This window comes from Culex quinquefasciatus, chromosome 3, assembly GCF_015732765.1.
Source record: "Culex quinquefasciatus strain JHB chromosome 3, VPISU_Cqui_1.0_pri_paternal, whole genome shotgun sequence".
NCBI classification, from domain to species: Eukaryota; Metazoa; Arthropoda; class Insecta; order Diptera; family Culicidae; genus Culex; species Culex quinquefasciatus.
This window is the reverse complement of record NC_051863.1, coordinates 75,215,883-75,226,965: the sequence shown is the minus strand read 5'-3', so window position 1 is coordinate 75,226,965 and position 11,083 is coordinate 75,215,883. Positions and strand designations below refer to the sequence as shown.

Here is an 11,083-nt window from a genome sequence, read left to right as displayed (position 1 = left end):
AAAAAAAAAACAAATATATTTTCCTTCAAACGAGAAATCCATTTGTGAAACGCACAATTACTTTATTCAAATACAATAAGAAATATTCTAGAACAAATTTTGAAAATAAGCAGGCTAACAATATTGGTCTTAGTAAATATGTTTAGCATAAATGTTTTAAAACTGGTCCAAGCGTAGAAAACAAAAATCCTCAGGCAAGTTTTGAAAAATCAAAACGGAATCAAAATTCAATCCTGTTTCTACCGCTAATATTCATGTCCCGCGTGTGGTCGTTTCGATGTCGTCGTCCCCTGTATTCCACGATGATGATGAGAGTGGCCAGGCAAGAAACCCAGCTGACTGACTAACTTCATGACTTAGCTCTTCCAAAAGTTGGGATTCTGCTGCAACCGCCGCTCGAAATTGGTGAACCACGTCTGCACCGTCGAAAGAGGCACGAACGTTTCGCTCGGGTTCGGAACCATCTGGGACTGGGTCACCGAGAAGCTGCTCACAAAGTTGAAAAAGTTCTGGATCATCTTCTGGCCGAACTGATAGTAGGTGTCGGTGGTGGTCTGAGCATAAAAGAAAATCGTTAGATTTGTAGAGCAAACGTATTCAAGTCCGACTTACCGTGGCAGGGGTTTGCTGCAAAAGTGACGCTTCCGGCTCGATTGACACCCCAATCTGGGCGATGTGCGAAATGGGAAGGTTTGTGCCAAAAACGTTCGTCGGCCCGTTGGTGGCCATTTCATCGAGCTTCTTCAGCTGGGAAATCTTGAAAATAGCCGACGGTTTGGTGTTGGAAATGTAGCCTAGCAGTTGCCAGCAAGGAGGCGCGTTCGGATCCGGCCAACTGAAATAAACTTTAAAAAAACAAATTTCACTTCAAACAGTCAAGAAAGTTCCAGAAATCCTTTTAACCTACCTGCGCCAGCCATCCCGTCTGGAAACGGAATTGTTCCCGTAAGGAACACCACGACATGGTTGACGTTGTCCGCCTCCGGGATGTTTATCAGGAATTGTGAGTCGGTTATTTGTTGGAAATCGGTTTGCACCTGTAGAAAGTCGTGCAAAAAAGGACATACATCGGAAATTGCAACGGCACATGCTATTTCTATTTACTCACCAGACGACCAGAAACGATTACCCCTAAAGCGTTTAACATGTTTTAATGTAGATTTGTTAAAATAACACTCTAATTATCGTTACAAAAACCAGTTTAAGTTGTTTCAATAGTTTGTTATGAAAGATTGTTGCAGAAATTAGCTTGATTTCAGCTGCATCGAAAGGAAATGTTTACAAATCAATGTGACATTTGTGTGCGCTAAGTTAGCCTACCAAAATGTAAAATATTGAGTTGAGGTTTCTACGTGCGCATGTATTGCGTGTACGTACACAAAAAAGATTGAGGTTAAATTTTGTCCGGCCAGCAAAAATCAGATGGTGCGCTAGTGTGCGTACGCGAAACGTCATAAAGCTCTATTGAGCTGCTTAATCCGCCTTACCTTTTGTAACCAACCTTGCGTTTTAGCAAAATAGGCGCGGAAAAGTTTTGGCCTCGGTTTTGGCACTTTTGACAAAAGTCGGCGAAAATTTGTGCGAGGAAGGATGATCAGAATCTGGGTCGCAAGCTTAAAACCACCAAGCACTTAGTGCAGTGTCAGTGATCTTTAAGCAATTTTTCAGAAGCGATGTAATTTTTCATACAAGTTATCAGACCATGTAAGCTAAGCTTGAGTTTCATTGATTTCAGTGTGTGATGTCATTATTTTGTTAAAAATATGTACTCCTGGAGAGAATCAAAGTTTGTTTACATCCGTAAGAAAGAAGTGTCCCGAATTTGTGGTTTTCATGGGTCAATGTTTTTTTGTTAAAAATTTTATATATAAATTTAAAAAATTACAGTAAAAGCAAATCATTATGTTCAACCCGGTCGGAAATGGCGGACACAATTCTGGCGTTCGTCTGGGGGCTTGCGCCAGCCATCTGGCAGAATTTCCCCCAGATTTCTGCCATGGTTTCTGGCGAATATGACACAAACCGGTCGTGCACGGTTCAACCGATTGAACCGCCCGGTCGGAAATGGCGGACACAATTCTGGCGTTCGTCTGGGGGCTTGCGCCAGCCATCTGGCAGAATTTCCCCCAGATTCACCCCAGATTTCTGCCATGGTTTCTGGCGAATATGACACAAACCGGTCGTGCACGGTTCAACCGATTGAACCGGTTGATTTTTGTGCCAGATAGCTGGCAGAACTTTCGCCAGATTCATCTGGCGTTACGCAAAACTTGTCTAGGATAAGTGTGCCAAGTGTGTCTGAACTGCACGACAAACGTCCGCCAGCGCCAGACACTCAAATTTACCAGATTATTTTCCGAGTGGGCGGTTGATTTTTGTGCCAGATAGCTGGCAGAACTTTCGCCAGATTCATCTGGCGTTACGCAAAACTTGTCTAGGATAAGTGTGCCAAGTGTGTCTGAACTGCACGACAAACGTCCGCCAGCGCCAGACACTCAAATTTACCAGATTATTTTCCGAGTGGGAAGTATCGATTGTTAAATCTGCGTCACGTGCAGCGTACATAAAATGTCTGTAAGCTTCAAATTTGTCTGTATCAATTATTTGGCACCGCTGTCTGCCAAATTCTATTCACGGGCTAACCTCACCCTTCAGCTAGTTTTCGTTGTCAAAACAAAACAAGTAAAAGAGAAGAAAATTTTCCAAAACGGATCGAAATTTTAGGTCGGATTTGTTTGTGCAATCGTGTCTGGTGATAAATGTGTAAAATTTAGTGCGAAAATCGTGTCCGTTTCTATTAAAACTTTGCAAAAATGCCTGTAGGTGGTGAAAATAAGGCTATTAAATAATGAAATATTAAAACTCTGCTCTCTTTTAGGAGGAATCCAAGTCGGAGGGCGAAATCGAAAATGTTCGGGTTGTGGTCCGGGTTCGGCCGATGGACAAAAACGAACTCGACTCCGGCTCCCAGAACATAATCAAAACGGACAAAAGCAACCGGTGCATTACGGTGTACAAGCCGAACGCCAACTCGAGCGAACCGCCGAAGGTTTACTTCTTCGACAATGTGTTTGGCGAGGAATCGACTCAGGTGCGTAATCAGATTTGTGTGTGTTTTTTTTGTGTGCCTCCTTCCTTTTCCTAACCAGCAAGTGCATGCAGAAGTGAAGGCAGTGATTTGGCTTTTTCTTTCTTTTTACCAACGATGCTCGTGTAATCGGGTTATTATGGGACTTTCAACTTTTATTTTTGCTTTCTTTCGAAAATTGCCATTGTTCGCCATTTTTTTAATGAGACATTGAAAAATAAGTAAAAATTATCTATTTTTTTAGATTTTTGAAAACTATTCATTGCTAAAAAAATCTTAGTACAGGTGTTAGGAAAATAAAACGTTTTTCGGCCCATCCATATTATCGGCCTATTAGCACTTTCATCAGGAGTTACAGCTTTCATAATGTGTTTTCGACAATTTTCCAAAGTAATTAAAAGCACAATTCTAGAGTCTTTTTTCAAAACAATCAGTGCACCTTAAGTTTTCTCTGTAGATGGGATCATTTTCAAAAAGAAGTGAGAAATAGCTAGCAACTATTCATTATTGATGTAATTGGACATTTTAATAGTGGAAAACTGCAAAAGTGATGAGGATAGAAATCGAATCGAAGCTTAGTATGACGATAATGAGTATTTTTCCGCTAGTATTTACACAGTACATTTAAAAACATTTTTTTATTGGACACTTGAAAATTGTTTTTTTTTAGACTCCCTAGACTCACCGTCACGTATAGGGGACATATACCCTTTCTAATCAAACACCTATCTTCGTCATATGGAGAGTTTGTTGCTCGATTAAAGCTCCAAAAATACTATTTAGGCTATAAACTTACCAGCAACAGCACCACCTAGAGTAAGCACGCAAATTTATGCCACTTACTGGCCAAAATGATCAAATTTAATGCACTTTTGATCATAATTTATATTTTGCGAGACCATTTCTCATCATTTTTGTGGCACACACATCCACACGCAAGATGAGAGGTTAACAGCTTAACGTAGGTCGCCATCAAAATCTTTTCACTTGCGTTAACGATTTTAAAGCGCTTATGATATAAAATAGCATAAACTACATATTGACTCAGAACCAAAATATGACCAAATGTCTGTGCGTGACTGTGGTGGGATGATAATCAAACAAATATCACTCGATTATTTCAGAACTGGCTGAACCGATTTGTTTCGTATTGGTCTCATTCTTTTCGTCCATCTTTGGGTTTCAAAAGTCATTTTTGAAAATTATAAAGTTTAGTCAAGCAAGATTGAAAACCAGACAACCCTTACTAAAGTCATGATCACTAAAGTGTCAACTATACACTTTTTTGTAGCCAAATCTCAAATATTTTAATTAGAAATATATCCAGATCCCATCGTAATGATAAGACAAATCAGATTAGCCCAAAATTATTGAAAATCTGAGAAGCTTGTCAAAACTGAGCACGTATGTGCTGTTTAAAAAAACTGGCAGCCCTATCAAAGGTTATAATCACTTAAGTGTTATTGAGTAAAGAAGCTTAATAAATATTTTGACACCAACCACCTAAAGGTGGCTATAGTAAAGCCTTTCCTCAGTGAGGAAAGGCTTTGAAATCACTCGAAATTGAACTCCTTGAAATTTTTTATTTATCCCTTGTTCAGGAAGTCATTTTGAGCAACTTTTGTTCTACGGAAAACTTTACTTTTCTTGATTTGTGTTTTTCTTGTTTCATTTTTAGTATTTCAATTTGCATTAATCTTGTTACGTCTATGTTTGTTTTTGGTAGTATTTGGCCTATTCTACCATCTCCTATCATTACATCTTGCCTATCTAATTTTTCATGTTTTTGCATTCATTTTATCAATTTTCTGTTTGATTTTCACATTTTCTGCTATAGAATGGCACCATTATCATTTAAATCGTAAAAAATGCGCAGAGGCATAGTCATGGACACTAGAAAAATTACTGCGTACTTCTTTTGACCTAAAATATATAGGAATGTTGGGATTGCCTCAAAAGGCCGAAACTCAAAAGGCAGAATCTCGGAAGGGAGAAATTCAAAAAGCCGAATTTTGTCTTTTGCGCAGAAGGCAAAACGTCTCAAAAGGAATGTTTCTGTTGGAAGGACCACCCTGACGACGACGTGGACGTTGACGGTGGCTCATTGTGTTGGCACAGCCAACGCTGATCGATGCTCTCCGCACGCAGTGAGGAGCTTTGTCGTCGTCTTCATTTGTTGTGTTCGACATTCTATTGTCGTTCGCCGACCAGAGCACAACGCCAGTGCTCTCTGGTCGTGCCAAATAGTTTCGTATTTTAGTCTGTTAAATGTAGTTTTGTCTGTGTAAATAAAAGTATATTTATTGTGCAGGGTTGTTACGGACGGCGCGGATCGCGCGGATGGCGCGAATCGCGCGGATCTGGCGCGGATTTGCTGGCTAATTTTGCTTAGGCGCGGATTTCGCGCGGATAGCAATTTTGATAAAAAATAATTGAGAACGATAGAATTTCTTTCAAATTACAATGGAAAATATTTTTAAGGAATTAAATAAATTCAATCTTTCTCGTTGAGTACAAAAACATCAATTTCTAAGAAGTTGTTAAAGAAGAAAATTTTCATCTAAAAATTATTGTTTTTTTTTCTTTATATGAAACTTCGAAATAATCTTCAAGGAGCGATTTTTTTAAATGTATTGAGATTTGTTATATAAATCAAACATAACATTACAACTCATTATTTTTAAAACATCTGCTTAACAACCCGTATTAATAACAATTTTATTAAATCAAAATAACAAAATTCAAAAAATTACAGAATTTTAAAAATTTGAAGCTAAAAAAAATTTGAAATTTTCAAATTTTTGGTTTATTGAAAAAAATAAAAATTCTGTTGCCAATCTGATTCAGGTAGAATTGATTCTACTCCCAATTATCACAACATGATGAAATCCACTTAGCAATCTGTTAAAATCTCCGTCTAAAAGCGAAATGTAATGTTAAAATTAAAAAAAAAGGAAATCTGGAATTCAACACTTTGAAATTTCAGAATTTATATACGGAAATAATAAAAAAATAGAATTTATTATTTAAAATTGCCAAAACTAACAGACTCAAAAAACGTAAAAGAGTACGAATTATCAAATTGAAAAATTACGAAAATATTACAATTGATTTTTATTTTATTTTCTTTTTCAAGTTCTTTATTTCTAAACTATTAATTTGTTAAATTATTAATTTATTAAATTATTAATTTATTAAATTATTATATCATTGAATTGTTAAATGATTAAATAATTAAATAATTGAATTATTAAATTATTAAATTATTTAAAGTGTTATAAAAAATCCTAATATTGTTTCAGAAATGGCCAAAAAGGTTCCACTTGGTGCAGGTGGGATATGAATCCACAACTGATCAACGGTACTGATCCAAATGCTTTCTGTATTATTCTTTATTCGTTTAAAATTTCATTCATTATGTTACTCTCTTCTATGTTTGTCGCGAATTTTTTTATATGGCGCGGATTTCGCGCGGATTGGGTGTTGGGGTCGGCGCGGATCTGGCGCGGATTTTTTTTCGACTTTTCCGTAACAACCCTGATTGTGGCAAATTATGTGTTTATTGTCGGGCGTTCTACACTGCAACAGTTTCGAAAGGCAGAACCTAGAGTGCTCATATTTTGGCCAGATGCTAGTTTTATATGTACAAACAATCCCTGAAAATTTCAGGCATGAGATGTGAGTAAACATGATTTTTGTTCACACGAATTTCTCACCACAGACTAAACGATTTTTGTCCGGGTTTGATGTGTTAAGTCGGAGGTCGTGTTACGCTCAGCACTTTTTTTTTAATTTATATGGAAATTTTGTTATGGGACCATCCATAAACCACGTGGACACTTTTTTGAGAATCTGTTTACCCCCTCGTGGACAATTGTCTATACAACATAAAAACTTTTTGTATGGATCGTGGACAATCGCCATACCCCCCCCCCCCTACAGTGTCCACGTGGTTTATGGATGGTCCCTTATGGCCGATTTTCCAAGGGATATGTGTGAGGCACTAACACCCTACGGTGGGTTTAGTATTTTTTTGATCTTCATTAAATTACATTTTGTAGATATGCTCTACAGCAGTAAAAGGTTATTCATTAACCACATTAGAAAGTTTGTTACAAATTTTAGCTACATTATTCAAAAACTATAACTTATAAATTCTTGTTAAATTTGAAAGAAGTTTAATAATTTTCGTGTTAGTTTGTCATAGGTTAGCGCCATTTGTAAATAACCTTGGATCAGTTGATCCATAAATGAACCATGAAAGTAAGATTTTCGCGTCCCAATAGGGTAGAGGACCCAGAAATCGCCCACTTTATAGAGGCAATCTTGGAAATTTGATGAGAATTTGATGGCAAATTATGGTTTTTGGTTCTATTTGTTGTAGAACGTTGATAAACTATTTGATTTTAAGTTTCCACAAGGTTTTTATCATTTACGTGTTCATTTTTTATAAAATTTTGCGTTTTTATAAAGTGCTCTGAAGAGCCTATTTTCGCCCCCCCTAAATCCAATTTTCGCCCACCCTTGGAACCAGTTTTCGCCCACGACAAAAATCAAGAAATCAAATGAAATTATGACTCAAAGCTAAGCAAATATGGTCTCCTATTGATACACAACATGTTCCCGAAGCTAAATTTCATTGATGTGCACATATTTTGTCGTACATATTATAAATTGAGGTTCAAAAAATCCCAGGAGTTTTTTTTCCAGATATCCTGCTTATTTTGAGATTCTCTGTCTATTATAACTAAAACCAAAACATGTTCTCACTCTCTCTCAAAAAATATGACTGAATCAAAATTTGTGATAGAACTCATGTGTCCCTGTTCACCCAAGAGGCACACAGTTACAATTAGCTCCATGTTGTTGTTGATTTTGTTAGGGAAGCTTTAGCCCTATGGGTCATTTGCTCCCGAATTGACTCAAAAAACATAAAACATCGAGTACCGTAAACTGGGGTGACTTTGATAGCCCGGGGTGACTTTGGTAGGTTTTTCAAATGCCCGTCAAATAAGTATCTAAACATTTTGAGAATTTTAAGTATGTAAGCATTAAGGGATAGCTTATTATTGAACATATATGCAAAATGTGACTGTTACATTGAATGTATCAAAATTAGTGGCCAAATCAAATTTCTATCAATGTCACCCCGGGCTATCAAAGTCACCCCAGTTTACGGTACCTCTTAATAAAAATATTAAAGTACATGTGTAACTACTTCTCCATCCTCTGCTTAATTTGTTATCCTATGTACCAGTAAACTTTTACAACATTTGAACCAAAACCCCTTATGAATGAAAGTAATTAAAATGATAATCTAGAATGTTCCACATATATTTTCAAGCACATTTCGCTGCGATTAGATTCGTTTTTATGGTAAACGAAAACTGGTTCTAGTTAAAATCTTAAAACACAATACTAGATTTCGCCCTGGTCGAAAATTGGATCGCATGTTTTTTCATGACCCCAGAAATCGCCCACTTTATTTTATTGAAATAACCTTTGGTAAACGTTTAAAACAGGTAAATCACTAGATTTTCATGAAATTCAGACATACAGTGAACTAATGAATTATTCATTTACATCATTTTCGGACAAAATGAGTTGTTTTCCCTCATTAACATTATTACCCGCTGTAGTCTAAATTGACAAAAATATGGCGGCTGCAGTAAGGCTTTTTTTGAAAAGCTTATAAAAACTTAATAATCAATAGAAATTCATTAGGAAAGTTTCAATTAGTACTAGAAATGAATGAATATGTAAACCTGCATAATAAATTCAACCAAAAAACGGTATGAGTTTGCTAAATACAGATTAAATCCAGTAGGTGGGCGAAAACTGGAGCAGGGCGAAAACTGGGTCCTCTACCCTATCTGGTTTATTCATGCCTGGCAAATAAATCTCCAGTTGCGGTAAAAAACCATTTACAGTAAAAATAGTGTAAAAGACGATTTCTTCCTCTAGAAACCAGACTTTAGCCCGGTATCTCCAGCTGCCAATCGCTTAGAAGAGGACGTCATCGGCCCAACATCAAATCACAAAATGTGACTAGTTTTGAAGAAGCGTGAGAGTATTCTCAGCTGTTTTAAGTTATTTTTTTTCTATTGTTTTTTCCCTCTCGCAGATATGAGTGACCCCGTTTCCCAGCAGCAGCAGCAGCAGTAGACAGCTGCTGGAATGCTTCATTGCTTGAAACAAGAAGGGCTACGCCATGGCCTGAAGCGAATTCCCCTATAAAGGAATAAGCCGATGGGAAGTGTAAGGACAAGAGCGAGGAATCGGCTCGTCAGGAGAAATATAATCGACGATGGTGCCCTCTCCCTAATCTTGATGACCATCGATGTAACGACGGCAAGGGTAGATGATTCTGTTTGCCGCGCGTAAGAAGCTGAATGCATCGAAGCTGTATGTATCGAAGCCAGTATCGGAGCTAGGAAGATTCTCAGCCGGGAATGTTCGTCGCGAGGGGTTAAGCCAAGAGAGAACCAAGCCACCTAGCGAGCCCCGTACTTTTCCGATGGTCGTGGACTCAGGAGCCACAAAGCACATGGTCCAAGAAGGCTACGAGTCAAAAAACCATTGGGCCGGGCCATTCCCAGCAGGAGGAGTAACAGCTGGAAGAAAGGTTTTAAGATTCTGATGATGGTCGAAAGGAAAAAAGTAGGCCGAAACGTAAGAAAAAGCGTTTAAAATTATGTTCTTTATTCGCCGAAAACTATCAATCTAAACAAAGAAAGTAAAAATAATCAGCGATCAAATATAAAAATAAAATAAAATAGCCCAATTTGGCCTTTTACCGCCAAAGAAGAGCAAACCGAAGATTTTCAAGGATAAGAACGAAAAAATAAGAATGTTGAACTCTACGAAACGTTATTCGTGCCAAAGTTAGAATACAATTTATTACCGGTGCCTTGCGCTCCCGACGAAACGGAATCGGAAGACGAGAACTTGAACGATGAAGAAGGCGATGAACTTGACTGGCTTTACATTTTCGATGCCATCGTCGATCGAGGTTGAAAATTTCGATTCCGAAACTGAGGAAATAGACGTAGAGATGTGTGGTGTAAACAGGCCTTTAAAATGAGATATCACAGCAATTAACATCGTGTGCTTGAACTCTGTAAAGTCTCCCGCACTCACACCCTTTTTGGAGTGTTTAAGATGCACGCGGAGACGATGGACAAGACATTGAAAACGGAAGAGCGGAAATGCCACGGGGCGATGTAGCCAAGAAGCGGAAGCAAACTCCCAGAAAGACTGACGACAAAGCTAAATAGTTACGGAAGTGGTCAAGCGGAGGGCACTACCAAGCTAATGACCCCAAGTGGGTGGATTATGATCAGCACAACGCCGTACCGTACTTTGCAAACTTATTCACGCGTTATATGATCACAGACATCGTTACCAAGAGCAACAAATATTGGGAACAATAGAGCGACTTCACATAACTGCAGAAGAGACCGAAGAGTTTGTCGGAATTATGTTCCGTCGAGATGCACATGGCAGTTTAATCCAAATAAACCTCATAAGTTTGGGTGAAAGATGAACGGAAGGGCAGAAAAAGGCGTCTCACTACACAATTTTGAGATTTGTGAAGAATAGAGTGCAACCGATCTTTCTAGGTGTCAGCGGGACATCGTGATAAAGTCGTTTTCCACACTTGATGAGGGTATACACTGCAGATATTTTTTTGTCGACGCAATACGTGTTACCAATTGGAAGGATAACAAAAATGTGACAACATGCTAGAAGTCTTATCGAAAAACATGCGTTCATAAAATGAACCGTGAGCAGGGAATCCCCACGTCACTTCCTTCTCTATAGATGCAGAAATGCGAAAACTGAACATCTGTGCTCAACCTTATCCCTTTTCAACGAACTATATTTGCAGTGGAATTTAAGCGGTTTGCCTGGTCATTGAAAATAAAAATGTCGACTCTGCCTTTTCCAGGATCTTTAGACTGTGATTAGTTTAAATTTTATTAGAACTTTGAT

General features: G+C 37.9%; 2 protein-coding genes across 2 annotated transcripts in view; one reads left to right on the top strand and one right to left on the bottom strand.

The window, feature by feature from the left end:
• Window positions 1–37: 37 nt before the first annotated feature.
• Window positions 38–1,295, bottom strand: LOC6032735 (protein OPI10 homolog). The gene is made up of 4 exons (XM_038262627.1): window positions 1,109–1,295; window positions 908–1,037; window positions 613–845; window positions 38–554 (listed from the first exon to the last, which is right to left on the bottom strand). Exons 1-4 carry the CDS (start codon window positions 1,145–1,147, stop codon window positions 357–359), a joined length of 600 nt encoding a protein of 199 aa, XP_038118555.1. The 5' UTR covers window positions 1,148–1,295; the 3' UTR covers window positions 38–356.
• Window positions 1,296–2,662: 1,367 nt separating this feature from the next.
• The window catches only part of LOC6032732 (kinesin-like protein KIF3A), a 47,814-nt gene continuing 39,393 nt past the window's right edge, over window positions 2,663–11,083 (top strand). The window contains exons 1-2 of the mRNA XM_038260121.1: window positions 2,663–2,819; window positions 2,879–3,091. Coding sequence (XP_038116049.1) covers window positions 2,814–2,819; window positions 2,879–3,091 — 219 coding nt within the window. The 5' untranslated portion in view covers window positions 2,663–2,813. The remainder of the gene's footprint in view (window positions 2,820–2,878; window positions 3,092–11,083) is intronic.